The 20,017-nt window shown below is 43.0% G+C and overlaps 1 protein-coding gene across 2 annotated transcripts; it reads right to left on the bottom strand.

Annotated features, from left to right (window-relative positions):
• Window positions 1-26: 26 nt before the first annotated feature.
• On the bottom strand, window positions 27-19,807 carry mfsd14bb (major facilitator superfamily domain containing 14Bb). Of its 2 annotated transcripts, none has more exons than XM_029638635.2 (12): window positions 19,679-19,807; window positions 11,421-11,513; window positions 7,055-7,117; window positions 6,374-6,501; window positions 5,787-5,901; window positions 5,451-5,669; window positions 5,039-5,152; window positions 4,394-4,465; window positions 4,115-4,227; window positions 3,832-3,929; window positions 3,394-3,548; window positions 27-1,580 (listed from the first exon to the last, which is right to left on the bottom strand). In XM_029638635.2, the coding sequence occupies exons 1-12, from the start codon at window positions 19,709-19,711 to the stop codon at window positions 1,365-1,367; spliced, it is 1,419 nt and encodes a 472-aa protein (XP_029494495.1). In that variant the 5' UTR covers window positions 19,712-19,807; the 3' UTR covers window positions 27-1,364. The 2 variants fall into 2 exon arrangements, with proteins under 2 accessions (XP_029494495.1, XP_029494497.1); XM_029638637.2 differs by lacking the exon at window positions 19,679-19,807 and adding an exon at window positions 19,254-19,350.
• Window positions 19,808-20,017: the final 210 nt, after the last annotated feature.

Genomic DNA, 20,017 nt, shown 5'->3' with positions numbered 1-20,017 from the left:
CCATAACAGAATGGCCAGAACCCTCATTTACTCAAGTGTATCCTTTATTTTGACAGTTACCTGTACCATACCACAAAAAAGCACTTTCCAACTAGTTGCAATAGTTATGAGGCCAAACAACTGTACTCTGAAAATACATTTTTAAAGTACCACAATATGCCATTATCACGGTTTTAATATCAATTCAGGATTGGCAGTTAAAATGTTAAAGTCTCAAGTTAAAAACTGAGGAGTACAACTGTACTGTGGGTCTCAAGTTAATCCATTAATACGTCACGGGTAGCCACAATCCCACCAGACCTTTATGCAACACAAGAACTAACACTCAGATGTAAAAGGTAACAGTTCCTGTAAAAGTGATGATTTAGTTTTTATAGGTTATGAGAAGCTATACCAAATCAGGGGGCCAAGATTTGTCTTTAATTTACATCTTATGAAGAGGTAAAAATTTGAGGTAGCTGACAATATACTCAGGTTGGGATTTGTAGGGTGGATAGGCATATTTGGAATGTCATGTTCAACTCTTTCAGCAACTATTTCTGTAACATTCAAGTCCAAGTCAAGTCTCACTCGGCTGATTCAACAATGCATGACAAAAGGCAAAAAAAAAAAAAAATATATATGGCACAGCATTTATAATAAATTGCATCACCTTTAAGGTGCATACACTATATATACACAAAAGCATGTGGACACCCCTTCAAATTAGTGGATACGACTATTTCAGCCACACCCGTTGCTGATAGGTGTATAAAATCAAGCACACCGCCATGCAATCTCCATAGACAAACATTGGCTGTAGAATGTCCTTACTGAAGAGCTCAGTGACTTTCACATTAATGCCCATGATTTTGGAATGAGATGGTCTAAGAGCAGGTGTCCACATACTTTGTCATGTAGTGTATTTACCTAACTATACACCAATCCGTTTACAATCTAGATTGCACAGTAACTTTGATGAGATACAGGTCAATATTTTATTAACATAAAGCTGGAGTGGGCATTGATTGGCATTTTAAACCCATTAATAGGAGGGGAGTTCTTTAAGCATATGAGAAACCAGCAGAGCTTACGGTCATCTCTTCAACTCCACAAACACTGTCTAGGCCAATGTTTGACACCAAAACACATTGTCACTCAACCCGGTGCATTAAGAAGTGTTTCTGTCCTTGTCGCAATGTAAAATCACAGTAAACGATAAAACCATCTCGCTGGACAAAAGACCGATCCCTAATCATAGAAACAGAACTGTGTTCAACGTGGTTGAAGGATATACCCGGCATGGCTCCATGTCGGCTGCTGCTGGTTGAGGTTGTAGTTTAGGGGCCATTAGGGGGGCTCATGTTGGAGTCTCTTTCAGACAGTCACATGCTGCTGTCCTGCAGGAGAGGCTCTATGTCCTCTTCGCTGGCAGGCAGGGGGTTTAAACTCTGGAGGTTGTTGCTGGTGCTGATTTTGCGCGTGTCCGTGTAGGTCTTCACTGCCATACTGTGGTGGTCAGGGATGAAGATGGCCACAAGGAGAGCCAGCAACACTAAACAGGCTCCGAACAGGAAGGGCGGACCGGGAATGGTCGGTTTCTGAAAGAAAATTCACAATAACGGTTACCAAAATGAACCGCTTACATGTACAATACTGTCGTTAAGTATTCAGACCCCTTGATCTTTTCCACATTGTGTTACGTTACAGTGTTATTCTAAAATGGATTGAATTGTTTCCCCCCCCTCATCAATCAACACACAATACCCCATAATGACAAAGCAAAAACAGGATTATATTTTTTGCAAATGTATCAAATAAAACTTACACTTTTACATAAGTATTCAGACCCTTTACTCAGTACTTTGTTGAAGCACCTTTGGCAGCGATTACAGCTTCGAGTCTTCTTGGGTATGACGCAACAAGCTTGGCACACCTGTATTTGGGGACTTTCTCCCATTCTTCTCTGCAGATCCTCCTCTCAAGCTCTGTCAGGTTGGATGGGGAGCGTCGCTGCATAGATATTTTCAGGTCGCTCCAGAGATGTTCGATTGGGTTCAAGTCCGGGCTCTGGCTGGGCCACTCAAGGACATTCAGAGACTTGTCCTCTAGCCACTCCTGCTTTGTCTTGGCTGTGTGCTTAGGATCGTTGTCCTGTTGGAAGGTGAACCTTCAAGCCAGTCTGAGATCCTGAGCGCTCTGCAGCAGGTTTTCAAGGATCTCTCTGTACTTTGCCTCAATCCTGACTAGTCTCCCAGCGCCTGCCGCTGAAAAACATCTTCACAGCATGATGCTGCCACCACCATGTTTCACCGTAGGGATGGTGCCAGGTTTCCTCCAGACGTGACGCTTGGCATTCAGGTCAAAGAGTTCAATCTTGGTTTCATCTGACCAGAGAATCTTGTTTCTCATGGTCAGAGTCTTTAGATGCCTTTTGGCAAACTCCAAGCGGGCTTGTCATGCATCTTTTACTGAGGAGTGACTTCCGTCTGGCCACTCAACCATAAAGGCCTGATTGGTGCAGTGCTGCAGAGATGGGATAACCTTCCAGAAGGACAACCATTTCCCCAGAGAAACTCTGGAGCTCTGTCAGAGTGACCGTTGGGTTCTTGGTCACCTCTCTGCACAGTTTGGCCGGGCAGCCAGCTCTAGGAATAGTCTTGGTGGTTCCAAACTTCTTCCATTTAAGAATTATGGAGGCCACTGTGTTCTTGGGGACCTTCAATGCTGCAGAAATGTGTTGGTACCCTTCCCTAGATCTGTGCTGACACAATCCTCTTGGAGCTCTATGGACAATTCCTTTGACCTCATGGCTTGGGTTTTGCTCTGACCATGCACTGTCAACTTTGGGACCGTATATAGACATGTGTGTTCCTTTCCAAATCATGTCCAATCAATTGAATTTGCCACAGGTGGACATTTCAAGGATGATCAATAGAAACAAGATGCCCCTGAGCTCAACTTCAAGTCTCATAGCAAAGGGTTTGAATACTTATGTAAATACGGTATTTCTGCTTTTGCTTTTTCATTATGGGGTAGTGTGTGTAGATTGATCAGGATTTTTTATTTATTTAATCCATTCTAGAATAAGGCTTTTACATAACCAAATATGGAAAAAGGGAAGGGGTCTGAATACTTTTGTAATGCAGTGTATGTATTGATGATAGGTTTTACTTTGATAATGATTATTTTAACCATCATCAAAAAGTAGAAGAAGCTTCTCTTAATGGGATAACTTTTTGTTTTTCTAATCCAACTCCATAAAATAAAACTACTGTTTTTTAGCCAACAGAAGGGTTTTTTGTGCTCTAAGGGCCTAAAGCAAACTGACTATCACATCACAGCTGTACTCATATGATCTCAGAGTTACACAGCCATGAAATTAAAGATGTAAGCGTATTCTGGGCTCTGTACCTCACTGGGCTCCTGAGATGTGCTTTTGTTTCTTCCTGTTATAGGGTCAAGCTCGTTCAGCTCCACGTTGAACAGGAAGAATATGAAGCCGTACAGAGCTGGACCCAGCCCATTGCATAGGCCTCTGATACCCGTAATCATTCCCTGGACACATCCTGTAAGCGTAACAAAACCAGATTTTACTCTGACGGCACAGATAAACTCACAATTCACCTCCTTTCAGACACCTCAGGTAGAAAGGGTATAAAAAGCATAATGCCTGTTATGGTGAAAGGGAGAACAAGGTAGAGATTACATAGACCAAGGCTTGAATCAGTTGTCATATGTCAGCTGTTGCTCTTTAGTTGGTCAGTGGCAGTGACCTCTGCAGCTCCGTGTAAGGGCAATGTGTGGAGGGGAAAAGGTAGAGGCACAGAGAGGAGACTAGTGTTGTCTTACCTTGCTGATCAGAGGCTGCTATCCGGGACACCAAAGCACTGACTGCAGGGAAGGTGATACTGGACATGGCTGCGACTGTACCCGCAGCCCACATCATCCTGAAAGGCAGGAGGTCCCACAGTGGGGTTAGAGCTATTTCACACGGACAATGGACAAATCCCCTCCACACTGACGCGGTGCCAACACTTGGACAGCTGGACAGCACTAAAGACTAAAAGACCAACCCTATGTATTCTAGCACATATGAGATATCATTTTGGCTGTGTATCAAACACAAACTTACCATGGTTCTGATCCAAAGCCATACCAGGCTAACTGGAACAGCTGAAACCCCAGTCCAAGTAACACTGTGTTTTTATTTCCAATAGTTCTCATAAAATAGGTTAAGAGCAATGTCTGTTAAAAGAAAAGGGGAGAGGAAAAATTACAGTAAATCCAAAATATTGTATTCTTCATTATCTTTTAATAGTGTACTGAGGTAAATATTGACGTGGAACATCGTAAATAGTGACACTTTTCACAGTTGATGAATAGAGGAAATACTAATATAGCAACAAAATACCTGAGCGATAATAGAGAGGATCCCGACCATTGCTATAAAAGCAGCAATTGCCGCAGGCGAGAATTCAATAACCTGAAAAGGAACGCAAAGCACAGTGCATCTCATATTACACAGCGTGGATAAAAGTTAAGTATACACGTCACCCTCCCCATATCCAATTAATTTAGACAAGGCAGATGCAATGTTGCCAATTGAGTGACTTTGTTGCTAATCCTATGCAAGTTCAGACCACTCCAGTGACTTTTATTGGTTCTAGTGACAAATTCAGCTACTTTTCAGGGTGCCTTTGGGAAGTTTTGACATGAGGGCTTTGCACACTAAATTCTGCCGCAAACGAGAGTTGGATTCACAGCAACGACACACACACCAGCTGAGAAGCACATGGGGAGAGGATGTGCGGCGAGAGAGGGTGCGAAAACGGGGACTGCAGCTATGCCGCAGCAAGCCAAATATGTGCTGTGACCTCGTCACAGAAATGGCAAAACATCTAGAGACTTCTAGCGACAAATCAAGGAGCCAATAGTGAAACTCACCGCAAAATTGTTGGCAACACTGGTCAGATAACATTACATAATGATTGATAACAATGCTAGAATGACTTAAGACTTCCCATGATGCTTATAATTGACTTATAACCAGTCGCACCTGTCGCAGGTAGAGGAAGAAACTGGAGTACTGGCCTGCCTCTGGCAAGTAGGACAGGAACACTGTGACACATATAAGCAACACTGTCGGGTCCTTTCCCACTCGCCTAAGAGACTGGACAAATGACATGGGGAGGAAGAAAAACCAAGTGGTCAACATTCAGTATCACAGTGAAATTCTAAACATATTGAACAGCTGTAAGACTTGAGGCTAATTTGTACCCAACCAACATACGCAAGAATGCAAAATGACGATCCTGCGTAGCCAAAATACGCAGACGTATGCAGCCCTTCAATTTTTTACTCCGCAAAATGCCCATTTTACAGAGCTAATTGCCTTCTTTTGCATTGTATATGTACATACGGTATAACAGTTCATTCAATTTGGGTAAGGTTATGTCAATGTCACTCACAGCAAAGGGGTCAGCTTGCTCCCAGGAGATAGGCGACCCCCAGGACGTCAGTCTCATTTTGTCTGGGAGAGATTCTGGCACAACCAAAAGGACAAAGGCGATATCCACCACTGCGATGATAGTGGCCACTAGCACCACCAAACTGTCGCCGTAATTTGCAGAAAGGTAGGCACCGATGGCGGGACTCGTGACCAAACTGGCGGCAAACGTTGCTGACACCTGAAGCAGAAGGTGGAACATCCTCAACATTTGTGTGTTAATTTATTTGATCCTCTTTAACATGTAAGTCATAAGGGTGGTGGGGGATAAGGCTTTAAGACAGACAAGAGCCATTACCAGTCCATATGCGGTGCTTCTTTCATGTTCTTCAGTGATGTCAGCAACATATGCAAATATTACAGAGAAAGTCACAGCGAAGACACCAGAGACTGATATCATGGCAAAATACCACCTGTAGAGAGACATTCAAAAGTAAAAATCTTACTCAAAACAGAGGAAATGTCACATATATTCAACACTGATAGAAATGTATAGTTGAAAACAATGTTGAAAACAAAGTTGTTTAAATTCAGCAGCAAAGACACATTTGTCTCAGGTGAGAAGGTAAGCATCAGCAGAAAACACATAGGGAGAATCTCAATTTCATACTCCTAGCTTCCTCTCTTCTTTCTTCCTTCTCAAAACCCATTGGAGGAGAAGATCAGAGGGGAGGGACCTATGGCTTTCTCATCCAATAGGTTTTGAGAAGGATGCGAAGAGAGAGGACACGCAGAGTATGCAATTGAGATTTTCCCATTGCACACATACAACCCTTGTTCCCAGCAGGTTCGCAGTCAGAAGCCACGGAGAGCGCTGTAGAGATCACTCACATGAGAAGCATGTGACTGAGCACAAAGGGTGCTATGTCTACCGGTGCCTCTTACCATGGGCTTATCCTCATTAGGGGGATTGGGGCACAGGTGAAGAACACTGTAACCAGCAGGAAGGACTTCCTGCCCCAAACATCTGATAAGGCACCTATCAGAGGGGCACTCAGGAAAGACAGCAACCCCTACACACGACACAGGGGGGGTGGGTAAAATGTCATCACAATGCTACGCCAAAAATGCATCAAGCACGAGACCTATATGGGAAGGCGTTTGACACAACTCAATGTAGGTGTGAAAGAGCTACATTACCAGTGTTAAAATTGCTCACCTAAGCACATAAAGAGTGTGACATAGCTAACTGAAGTATAGTAACATGGGGTCTTGCTGTGGGTAGTAAATGCAGCACAAAGACGATCATGGGTTACCAGGCAAGCTCAATCCTCTGTGATTTTGACTGACAACCATCTCTATGTCATACATGAAAATAAGTTATATTACAATGCTGTAATACTGAGCTCTTTTCACCATTGACTAATGCTGATCTGAACAAACCAGATAGGCGAAAAGACGATGCCTAGTAGAAACTTGACAAACAGGTTTTCCCCCCTGCACCTCTCAAAGTGAGCATAGTGACCAAATATCCTCTCATCGCAACTTTGAAATAAAAGTTCCTAATTAAAAAATATATAGTAAACATTGATTCTTAAAAGCAACCCAAATGGAAATGCCTCTTACCTTAACACCTTGAATCAGACCATTCATGAGAAATGTGTGCTGGGGGAATGTTTCATGAAGAACCTGGAGGACAGAGGAATGAGACAATATAAATACCCTTGTTAGGTCATTTGCAAAGTCTCTACAGATAATGCTGTCATTTATTCATGACCTTTGGGGCACTGAGGAGGGCGCACGTCTTGCCGTTTCCTGCTCGACTTTGCTTTTATTCATTGGTATTTTTTGCATTAATTATGACTGTTTGCTCAGAATGTTTGTGCAATAATTTCCTACGAGCGACAAACTTCTGGATCATGAATCAGAAGCTACAGACTTATCGCTCAGCCTCCCAGATCTGGAATAATAAATGTCTCGCACAGCTGGCTTACCTGTTGCTCCTGGCCGAGACGACAGAAGGCAATGTCGATGACGAAGAAGAAGAACGAAAGGGGGACTCCAAGCAAAGCTGAAAAGACAGGCTACATGGCCTCCTCTTTTTAGCATCCTGATGACTAATGTCCAATCGCTGGAAAATTAACTTTGTGAACTCCGAGCAAGGCTTCAAATTGTAGAGGGACATCAGGGAATGCTGAGTCTTGGTTTTTACAGAGACATGGCATATGGACAATTCACTTGACTCTGTTATTCAACCAGACAACTTTTCAATTTTCCGTATTGATTGAACGCAGGCTTCTGGTAAGAGTAGGGGGAGGCATAGGCTTCCTCGTCAACAGTTCATGGTGTACCGAAGTTAAAAACATCTCAAGCTCCTGTTCACCCTACCTGGAGTTTTTGGTGCTAAAATTCAGACCCCACGATATGCTGAGGGAATTCACATGCGTTATTAGCACAGCTGCGTACATATAGCTACAAGCAAACATCAAGGCAGCACTCAGCGAATCGTACAAGAAGATTGGCCAGCAAGAATCCTCTCACAGGCGTACAAGGCAAGCATGATGAACGAGCTCTACAAATCCTTTAGGGATGCAAAAAGACACTACAAACTCAAATTTTAAATTGATGTTTGACAACTCAGACTGGCAACGCATGTGGCAAGGAATACAGGCTATCACGGACTACAAAGGCAAATCCAGTTGTGTGGTGCCCCCCTCTCAGATAAGATTAACACAATCTATGCACTCTTCGAGGCAGACAATACTGAGCAATCCTGGAAGGCTCTCGCTGCTCCGGAACCAGATGTTTTTGCTCTCCGAGTCTGACGTGAGGAACTCTCATGAGTGAATACACAAAGCCGCCGGCCCAGATGGCATCACTGGCCACATCCTCAAGAGTGTGCGCTGACCAGGGGGCGTCTTCTCTGCCATCTTCAACCTGTCCCTGTCCCATGCTGTAGTCCCCCCACTTGCTTCAAGGAGACCACCATCATCCCAGTGCCCAAGAAAAACAAGCTGACATGCGCAAATGACTATCGCCCAGTCGCACTCACCGGTCATCATGAAGTGCTTCAAGAGGCTGGTCATGGCTCACATCAAGGCCAGCATGCCAGGCACACTGGACTCACTCCAATTTGCCTACCGCTCCAACAGATCCACGGAAGATGTCATTACAACCATTATTCATACAGCCCTAACACATCTGAACAAGAGGAACACCTATGTGAGAATGCTGTTCATTGACTACAGTTCAGCATTCAACACGATTGTTCCCTCTAAGGTCAGTCCCGACTCTGGACACTACCCTCTAAAACTGGACGCTGGAATTCCTGATGGGCAGAACACAGGTTGTGAGGAATAGCAACAGACCCTCCTCCATACAGACTCTTAACACGTGGGCCAGCATCCACATCAAAGAGGACTTGACATGGACCAACACCACCACTCGTCGAGGGTGCAACAGCACATTTACTTCCTAAGGCAGGCTGAAGAAATGTGGCATGCCACCCCGGGTCCTCTCCAAATACTACCGCTGCACCATCGAGAGCATCCTGACCAGTTGCATCGCAGCCTGGTACCGGAATTGCTCCGCTAACTACCGCCAGCGGTTGGTGAACACTAGGCTTGGGTGGTATACTGTATACCAAGGTATTTGAAAATAGCCACGGGATGGTTTTTCAATACCGGTAAAACTATTTATTACATGTTTTTCTATACATTTTAACATTATTAGCTACTTTTTAAGTAAATACCTGCAGTCAACTTGTGCAATGTTAGAAGATAAAGCAGATTGCGTTCTCCATTTCACCTGTCACATTATGAAGCATACCGTAGTTCCCCAGAACATTTGAGCCAGTCACGTGTTTGTTTGTAAATAGCACTGGAGAAAGCAGAAGCAGATGAGTACAGCTGTTTATTGACAGCAGTTGCGTTTTATATTGAAAGTCTTTTATTTTTTTGCTTCAAGAGACTGTTCAGGGACGTGCAACTATAGTTTTCCATTACAGAAAGTACTTTAGTGCAACACAATTGGCAGAAAATAGTCATTTTCATCAGATGACAACAGAAGTGCAACGCTATTTGGCTGAAAGTAGGCTAAATTAGCTTAGAATGAAAAAGCAAGGTATTTTTTTGCTAAATCAATGCTCGGCCATCATATTTCAGTTGATCGCAGAAAGAATGTAGCCGGCTTGCATTTTACCGGAGAAAAGTTGGCTGGCCACACCTCGAAAAGTACCAGAGAAAAGTAGCTACACATCAGTCAGAGCGCTGTCTGCTGATAGAATGCCCGTTTTTGAATTCTCATCCCAGTGGAGAAGTGCAAAAAAAGCACAAAGTTGTCTGATGCCGAGAAGAAAGATATTTATGCGTTAACTTTTTTTCCCAGTGTGAAAAACAAAGAATTCTACATTTAAGCAACCCTTAAGTTCAACTTTCTAGTTATCTAAGTAAGTGGCTGAATTAATAAGGTGACGGGGCATCATATTGTTTGGGCTTTCTGTCGTGTTTGAGAAGTCAAAGCCCTTTGGATGAATTGCCTTTTGATTTCCTTGCATTTTTTCTCCTTTCCGTTCTCGGCCTGTCTGCTCTTTCGCCAGCTTCTCCAGGCAGACCCATTGCCCTAACAACTCCAGACTTCACACAGACACAGCATGTACACATGCTGCTCCATAGCCAGTACTGTTCATTTGCACAATGTCTCTCGTTCACATTCACATGTAAATGTCCAAACTCACCAATAATGACATTTGGTAGCACCTACCTATTTACAGTGCATTCGGAAAGTATTCAGACCCCTTGACTTTTTCCAGATTTTGTTTCATTACAGCCTTATTCTAAAAATATATATTTTTATTATCAATCTACACAATACCCCATAATGTCAAAGCAAAACAGTTTGTTAGACATTTTTTAAACTGAAATATCACATGTACATATGTATTCAGACCCTTTGTCAGTACTTTGTTGAAACACCTTTGGCAGTGATTACAGCCTAGAGTCTTCTTGGGTATGACGTTAAAAGCTTGGCACACCTGTATTTGGGGAGTTTCTCCCATTGTTTTCTGCAGATCCTCTCAAGCTCTGTCAGGTTGGATGGGGAGCATCACACAGCTATTTTCAGGTCACTCCAGAGATGTTCATTCGGGTTCAAGTCTGGGCTCTGGCTGGGCCACTCAAGGACATTGAGACTTGTCCAGAAGCCACTCCTGTGTTGGCTTGGCTTGGCTGTGTGCTTAGGGTCATTGTTCTGTTGGAAGGTGAACCTCTTCCCCAGTCTGAGGTCCTGAGCAGGCTTTCATCAAGGATCTCTCTGTACTTTGCTCCATTCATCTTTCCCTCGGTCCTGAGAAGTCATCAGACTAGAGAATCTTGTTTCTCATGGTCTGAAAGTCCTTTAGGTAACTTTTGGCAAACTCCAAGTGGGCTGTCATAGGGAGTGGCTTCAGTCTGGCCACTCTACCATAAAGGCCTGATTGGGGGAGTGCTGCAGAGATGGTTGTCCTTCTGGAATGTTCTCCCATCTCCACAAAGGAACTCTGGAGCTCTGTCAGAGTGACCATCGGGTTCTTGGTCACCTCCTTGACCAAGGCCCTTCTTCCCCGATTTCTCAGTTTGGCCGGGCGGCCAGCTCTAAGAGTCTTGGTGGTTCCAAACTTATTCCATTTAAGAATGATGGAGGCCACTGTGTTCTTGGGGACCTTCAATGCTGCAGAAATGTTTTGGTACCCTTCCACAGATCTGTGCCTTGACACAAACCTGTTTCGGAGCTATAGGGAAAATTAATTTGACCTCATGGCTTGGTTTTGGCTGACATGCACTGTCAACTATTGGACGTTATATAGACAGGTGTGTGCCTTTCCAAATCATGTCCAATCAATTGAATTTACCACAGGTAGAAACAGCTCAAGGATGAGTAATAAAACTGTCTCCTGTGTTAAAATGACTAATAAAATATCAAACTTAAAACTTGGGTGTCTGGTGTGTTTACTTACAGTCAGCATTGGTGTTGTAAGCAGCCCCCAAGCAAAGAACTCTAGAAAGATGACCACAACTGCATGGGACACCTTGGCACGGCCGGTGGTGTGCTGCAATGGGAAGATAGTGACAGAGGCGGTTTAGGACATTCCACGGTGCAAAATAGCAGTGCCTGATCTGTAATAACAACATTGAGCAAGAACTTGCCACACCCTTCCTTGTTGTTTTAAAAGTGAAAATATGTTAACGTGGGGAGATGCTACAATAGGGGGACTACTGCCGCATTCAGGTCATGTCGGAAACTCGGGACCTCAGAATTAATGGAAGTTAGTTACGTAGACTCTTAAAGCTTCCTATTGCTTGATTCTGATTAATATTAATGGAAGGAGTTACCTGTCGAAACTCAATTGGAAATGCAAATGGGCAAATGATAAATCAATATCAAGATTGCAATTCCTTTTCCTCAATGGGTGACGAAATTCAAATTGAAACAGGTGTGCCTTGTTAAGTTAATTTCTTTCCTTCTCTTAATACATTTGAGCCAATGAGTTTTGTGACAAGGCAGGGGTGGTATACAGAAGATAGCCCTATTTAAACCAAGTTCATATTATGACAAGAACTGCTCAAATAAGGAAAGAGAAACGACCATGCATCATATCTTTAAGATATGAAGGTCAGTCAATCCGGAAATATTCAAGAACTTTGAAAGTTTCTTCAAGTGCAGTGGCAAAAACCATCAAGTGCTAAGATGAAACTGTCTCTCATGAGGACCACCACAGGAAAGGAAGACCCAGAGTTACCTCTGCTGCAGAGGCTAAGTTCATTAGAGTTAACTGCACCTCAGAAATTGCAGCCAAGGAAATGCTTCACAGAGTTCAAGTAACAGACACATTGCAACATCAGCTGTTCAGAGGAGACTGTGTGAATAAGGCCAAATTGCTGCAAAGAAAACACTACTAAAGGACACCAATAATAAGAAGATACTTGCTAGTGCCAACAAACACGACCAATGGACATTAGACTGGTGGAAATCTTTCCTTTGGTCTGATGAGTCCAAATTTAAGATGTTTGGTTCTAACCGCTGTGTCTTCTTAGTAAGACGCAGAGTAGGTGAAAGGATGATCTCCGCATGTGTGGTTCCCACCGTGAAGCATGGAGGTGGTGTTTATGGTGTGGGGGTGCTTCGCTTTTGACACTGTCAGAAACGTATTTAGAATTTAAGGCACAATTAACCAGCATGGCTACCACAGCATTCTGCAGCAGTATGCCATCCCATCTGGTTTGAGCTTAGTGAGACTATCTGTTTTTCAACAGCACAATGACCCAACACACCTCCAGGCTGCGTAAGGGCTATTTGACCAAGAAGGAGAGTGGTTGAGTGCTGCATCAGACAACCTGGCCTCCACAATCACCCGACCTAAACCCAATTGAGATGGTTTGGATGAGTTGAACCGCAGAGTGAAGGAAAAGCAGTCAAAAAGTGCTCAGCATATGTGGAAACTCCTTCAAGACTGTTGGAAAAGCATTCCAGGTGAAGCTGGTTGAGAGAAAGCCAAGAGTGTGCAAAGCTGTCAAGGCAAAGTATCTCAAATATAAAGTATATTTAGATTTGTTAAATACTTTTTTTGGTAACTATATGATTCCATCGGTGTTATTTCAGAGTTTTGATGTCTTCACTGTGATTCTATGAGTCCAGATATTTGACAGTACATATTTTTTATCATGGTGAACAAGAAACCAGTCTGATTCCTGCCTCTCTGAGTGGACTAATCCACCATGGAGGCTGTGGGGATGACAGTCCATCACAAGACATATGCTACTGAAATGGTATATGTTAATATTAAGTAAGAACACAGGTGCAAAACTTATAAAAATAGAGAGACTTTTGAATAATTAAAGTAAACAATAAATAAACCTTTCCATTTCGGAAATTGCGTTCATTAAATGAAAGCGATTCTTTTTAACTTTGCTGTAATAAAGGCTTAAGGAGAAGTTTCTGTATTCGTATGTTTAACACTTGTATCTTTTATCAATGTTTATGATGAGTATTTCTGTTATTTGATGTGGCTCTCTGCACTTTCACCAGATGTTTGTTTGTTTTTTTGTTTTTTTTTCTTTTACCCCCTTTTTCTCCCCAATTTTGTAGTATCCAATTATTAGTAGTTACTATCTTCTCTCATCGCTACAACTCCCGTATTACATTTACATTTAAGTCATTTAGCAGACGCTCTTATCCAGAGCGACTTACAAATTGGTGCATTCACCTTATGACATCCAGTGGAACAGTAGTGCATCTAAATCTTTTAAGGGGGGGTGAGAGGGATTACTTTATCCTATCCTAGGTATTCCTTAAAGAGGTGGGGTTTCAGGTGTCTCCGGAAGGTGGTGATTGACTCCGCTGTCCTGGCGTCGTGAGGGAGTTTGTTCCACCATTGGGGGGCCAGAGCAGCGAACAGTTTTGACTGGGCTGAGCGGGAACTGTACTTCCTCAGTGGTAGGGAGGCGAGCAGGCCAGAGGTGGATGAACGCAGTGCCCTTGTTTGGGTGTAGGGCCTGATCAGAGCCTGGAGGTACTGAGGTGCCGTTCCCCTCACAGCTCCGTAGGCAAGCACCATGGTCTTGTAGCGGATGCGAGCTTCAACTGGAAGCCAGTGGAGAGAGCGGAGGAGCGGGGTGACGTGAGAGAACTTGGGAAGGTTGAACACCAGACGGGCTGCGGCGTTCTGGATGAGTTGTAGGGGTTTAATGGCACAGGCAGGGAACCCAGCCAACAGCGAGTTGCAGTAATCCAGACGGGAGATGACAAGTGCCTGGATTAGGACCTGCGCCGCTTCCTGTGTGAGGCAGGGTCGTACTCTGCGGATGTTGTAGAGCATGAACCTACAGGAACGGGCCACCGCCTTGATGTTAGTTGAGAACGACAGGGTGTTGTCCAGGATCACGCCAAGGTTCTTAGCGCTCTGGGAGGAGGACACAATGGAGTTGTCAACCGTGATGGCGAGATCATGGAACGGGCAGTCCTTCCCCGGGAGGAAGAGCAGCTCCGTCTTGCCGAGGTTCAGCTTGAGGTGGTGATCCGTCATCCACACTGATATGTCTGCCAGACATGCAGAGATGCGATTCACCACCTGGTCATCAGAAGGGGGAAAGGAGAAGATTAATTGTGTGTCGTCTGCATAGCAATGATAGGAGAGACCATGTGAGGTTATGACAGAGCCAAGTGACTTGGTGTATAGCGAGAATAGGAGAGGGCCTAGAACAGAGCCCTGGGGGACACCAGTGGTGAGAGCACGTGGTGTGGAGACGGATTCTCGCCACGCCACCTGGTAGGAGCGACCTGTCAGGTAGGACGCAATCCAAGCGTGGGCCGCGCCGGAGATGCCCAACTCGGAGAGGGTGGAGAGGAGGATCTGATGGTTCACAGTATCGAAGGCAGCCGATACTTCAACTTTGCCATGGTTTGCTTAGATAGATGCAAGTAGCCTATAGCCCCTGATTGGCCTACATCTTCAGTCTATAGTAGCCTAACGTAGGCAAGATGTCATCTGAACGATTTAGCAGCTTGCTTAGTTCAAAGTTACAGACTAATTTATTTGAACATGAATAGTTTGGCGATTTCGAGATAAGAAGTGCTTGTGTTTCCCAATAGCCTGCTGGAATAGGCTACTGAGAATGGGGTCATAATTTCAATCACTGAATTAAATATGAATAATATGTTTATGAACGGAATATGCTTGTCAACAGCCCGTGTTTATTGTTGTTATTATTATTCTCTTTTTTAAAACTTTTTATTTTATTTTTTTTAAACCTGGGGCCTAAATCTGACTGACTGTCTGTTACCATCAATCTAATGCATTCTAACCACTGACTGGCAATTGCGATACAGCTTTGATAACTTCCAATTTGATTAACTAAATGTGGCCATTAATAATTGCATAACACAAGGCTACAACTAGAATACACTGAAGTTATAGGCTATTTATTCAATCTGTTTGTCAGCTCCAGGTAGGCTACTTGATGGCCAACAGATGAAAATATATTCATTGAGGACTTTTCCCCATAACAGAAGCAAGCGAGGGAGTTCCATAACTTCCATTTCAAGTTTCCACTTGCGCATAATGACAAGTTAAATAGTCTACCTACAACTGGTAAAAAGTTGCCGAGCATGTGTGCTGCTTTGTCTCCTCTCACTCACATGACTCAGCCAATAGTGGACTAAGCTGCATGTTCTCTCAACACACACACACACACACACACACACAAAAATGGCGGCCGCAGTGCAACTTAGAAGTAGCCCAAAAACCTGCAACCAATACATTTTGAACGTATCCCAATTTGGCAGGAAAAACGTGAACATGGCAACCCTGGTGAAAGAGGAAGATGTGAACTCTCAACTTTGGTGTGAGAGGCAGGGGAAGAGGCTTAGAGTGTGGGCTTATTTTGGACCTAAGCTTGACGCCTGCCTTCCCGCATTTGAGACAACGACTCCCATTGTTAGGGCGGAGATGTGCCTTTCGTCATTATATACAGATCTCTGATGTAAATGAGAAGGTGCACACAGCACAGGAGTTTTATTTTATCCTAATTTAACTAGGCAAGTCAGTTAAGAACAAATTCTTATTTTCAATGACAGCCTAGGAACAGTGGGTTAACTGCCTTGTTCAGGAGCAAAACGACAGATTTTTACCTTGTCAGCTCGGGGAGTCGATCTTGCAACCTTTCGGTTACTAGTCCAACGCTCTAACCACTAGACTACTTGCCGCCCCAGTGAGTGAAGGAGACGAGACCAAAAATACATTAGAGCAAGTGGACGTAAGCGCTCATAAAAAAGAAAAACAACAAAACCTACAGACATTTGTAATATAGCTCAAAAACTCAATTTGAATTAAATCAAATTAATCCGATATACAGTATCGCCCAGCCCGAATGGAAGTGGATGAGAACAACGAGCCACCTAGGTTTTTTATTGAAGTCAATGTACCCAGAGGAGGATGGAAACTATCTGTCCTCTGGCTACAACATGGTGTTACCCTATAGAGTGCTGTTAATTAAGGCTACTGTAGACCTTCATTGCAAAACAGTGTGTTTTAATAAATTATTTGGTGACGTGACTATATTTAGCATCGTTATCTAAAAATGTTTCATTATTTTTATGAAATTCACTGAGGAAGGTCCTCCCCTGGTCTATTCACAATATCCCATAATGACGAAGCAAAAACACATTGAGACATTTTTGCAAATTTATTGCAAATAAAAACATTTACATAAGTATTCAGACCCTTTACTCAGTACTTTGTTGAAGCACCTTTGGCAGCGATTACAGCATCAATTCTTTGTCGGTATGGCACTACAAGCTTGGCACATCTGTATTTGGGGAGTTTCTTCCATTCTTCTCTGCAGACTCTCAAGTTGGATGGAGAGCGTCGCTGCACAGCTATTTTCAGGTCACTCCAGAGATGTTGGATCGGGTTCAAGTCCGGGCTCTGTCTGGGCCATTCAAGGACATTCATGCGGTGTCTTGGCTGTGTTTAGGGTCATTGTCCTGTTGGAAGGTGAACCTTCAACCCAGTATGAGGTCCTGAGCAGGTTTTCATCAAGGATCTCTCTGTACTTTGCACCGTTCATCTTTTCTTCGATCCCGACTAGTCTCCCAGTCTCTGCTGCTGAAAAACATCCCCACAGCATGATGCTGCCACCACGCTTTACCATAGGTATGGTGCCAGGTTTCCTTCAGACGAGGAATTCTGGAGCTCTGTTAGTGACCATCGGGTTTCTTGGCCACCTGCCTGACCAAGGCCCTTCTCCCCTGATTGCTCAGTTTGGCCGGGTGGCCAGCTCTAGGAAGAGTCTTGGTGGTTCCAAACTTCTTCCATTTAAGAATGATGGAGGCCACTGTGTTCTTGGGAACCTTCAATGCTGCAGACATTTTTTGGTACCCTTCCCCAGATCTGTGCTTTGACACAATCCTGTCTCTGAGCTCTACGGACAATTCCTTTGAATAGTCAACTGTGGGACCATATCCAATCAATTGAATTTACCCCAGGTGGACTCCAATCAAGTTGTGGAAACATCAAGGATGATCAATGGAAACAGGTTGCACCTGAGCACAATTTTGAGGCTCATAGCAAAAGGTCTGAATACTTACGTAAATAAGGTATTTCTGTTTCGTTTTGTTTTATATATTTGCAAAAATGTATAAAAACCTGTTTTTGCTTTTTCATTATGGGGTATTGTGAGTAGATTTAATAGGGGAAATTTGTATTTAAGCCATTTTAAAATAGGGCATAACAACATGTGTAAAAGAAGAAGGGGTCTGAATACTTTCCGAATGCACAACTCCAGTGTATATTTGGCCTTGTGTTTTCGGTTATTGTCCTGCTAAAAGGTGAATTCATCTCCCAGTGTCTGGTGGAAAGCAGACTCCACAAAGTTTTCCTCTAGGATTTTGCCTGTGCTTCGCTCTACTCCCATTATTTTTTATCTTGAAAAACTCCACAGTTCTTATCGATTACAACCATACCCATAACATGCTGCAGCCACCACAATGCTTGAAAATATGTGGAGTGGTAGTCAGTAATGTACTGGATTGGATTTACCCCAAAAGTAACACTTTGAATTCAGAACAAAAATTAAATTGCTTTGCCACATTTTTTGCTGTATTAATTTAGAGCCATTTAGCTGCAAACAGGATGCATGTTTTGGCATATTTTTATTCTGTACAGGCTTCCTTCTTTTCACTCTGTCAGTTAGGTTAGTGACCCGGGAAATACAGCAAAAATTAGAAGTGCCCATTTAAAGTGTTTAAAACCAAGATACGGTCACTATCACAGGGACCTCCCAAAATTACATTGTCGGTGCGACACATTGCCGGCTACACCACTATGTTAAGATTTCGCAGGAAGTGAAACTGATATTTAGTAATGATAGAGTAACTTTGATCGACAATTGTGAAACAGGCTGTTCATAAATTCCAAGTGTTATCATATTCCTCAATTAATTCAGCGCAATTAAGCAGTAGGCCTAGGCTATCTCCACAGAGTGTGCTCAGGATGCACAGAACGCACCCAGAGTAGGCTATAGCGTTTTTGAATCATACAAACTTTGTAACGACAGTCAAACAAACGTCAAATTACCAACGTTGCTAAGCTTGCTCGATAACCTCCCAACAAATGACAGAATATGTCCTATTTGGCTAAATAGAATAACTAGTGTTGTTGAGCCATCCTTAGTTTTCTCCCATCACAGCCATTAAACTCTGTTTTAAAGTCACCATTGGCTTCATGTCCTCTCCGGAAACTGCGGTAGGAAGGATGCCTGTATCTTTGTAGTGACTGGGTGTATTGATATTGACACACCATCCAATGTGTAATTATTAACTTTACGATGTCCAAAGGGATATTCAATGTAATTTTTAATTAATTTGTAACATTTTCGAAAAAGATCATCCCACTTTGACATTATGGGGTATTATGTGTAGGCCAGTGCCCCAAAACCTCTTGATTGTATCAATTAAAAATGCACTATGCAGAAATCGCGTCGCCATTTCCTGGTTGCTAAAGTTCGAATAGTTCGCCTATTTATTTTTTTATGTGACAAAACAAGCAAGTATAGTGTAGAATATCATTGTAACACCTAAACACCTGTGAAATATATTTTCCATAAGCAAAAATGTTGTATTTTCAGCTGTCCTATCAGTCAAAAAAAAAAAGCCAAGTAATGGGATTTGCTAGTTCGCTAACGTTACATGCATAGCTCCAGACCAAACATTTTGCTTTACTACAATGTTATGTTGGATAAATACATTTTAGGGCACCCAGATGTATGTTATTGTGATAGATATAGCCACTTACTGTCATGTGTACCCTGTTCATATGACCCCGACCCTCGCCAAGCTAATCATATCAGATTGGAATTCAAGAGCACGGACAGCAAACTTTATTGCTAACGAGTTCGCAAAATGTAGCGACAAAGCTATCTAACGTGTATGTATCGAATCATGTGAAAATGCGTAGCTATATGGACACATAAACCTCGTGAAAATACGATTGTCAAAATGGCAGAGATATTATCTAGTGAAAACAGAAGAGATAGCTAACGTTAGCTAGAAAGCTAACGTACTAGCTAGTAGCTAGTTAATAACATGCTAACTTCGGCTATAAATGACGTTATTGACACTTCCGGCATAGCCATACCTAACGCGTTACTAGCTGACTACAGTAGCTAGCTAAATATTTGTGAAGGATGTCCAAACGTGGGTAACGTTAATTTAACTTACAGGGGTCCCATCTCTCATGTTTCGAACCAACATGTCGTCTTTGGTCTCAGTCGGTATTTTCTCCTGGGTCAATTCACATCTTGCTGTAACGATATTTACATAAAGTCCATGCTGTGTAATATTCTTAGATACATCCGTCTCTTCCAGTTTGTCTTGATGATTATGACTATTACTCGGACTGAGTAAACTGTTGTGAGTTTTTTTGTCAGATTCTGAATTTACGTCATGACGTTCTTCTTCTTTGGTATTATGTGGCGTTCGCACATTTTATTTGCGCATGAGGTCACCTACTGTGCGGTCGTGTGTGGTCGATCACGTTACATTTTGTGATACAAAAAT

Source organism: Oncorhynchus nerka, linkage group LG27, assembly GCF_034236695.1.
Source record: "Oncorhynchus nerka isolate Pitt River linkage group LG27, Oner_Uvic_2.0, whole genome shotgun sequence".
Lineage (NCBI taxonomy): Eukaryota > Metazoa > Chordata > Actinopteri > Salmoniformes > Salmonidae > Oncorhynchus > Oncorhynchus nerka.
The sequence above is the reverse complement of the archived record's forward strand: the minus strand, read 5'-3'. Positions and strand labels throughout refer to the sequence as shown.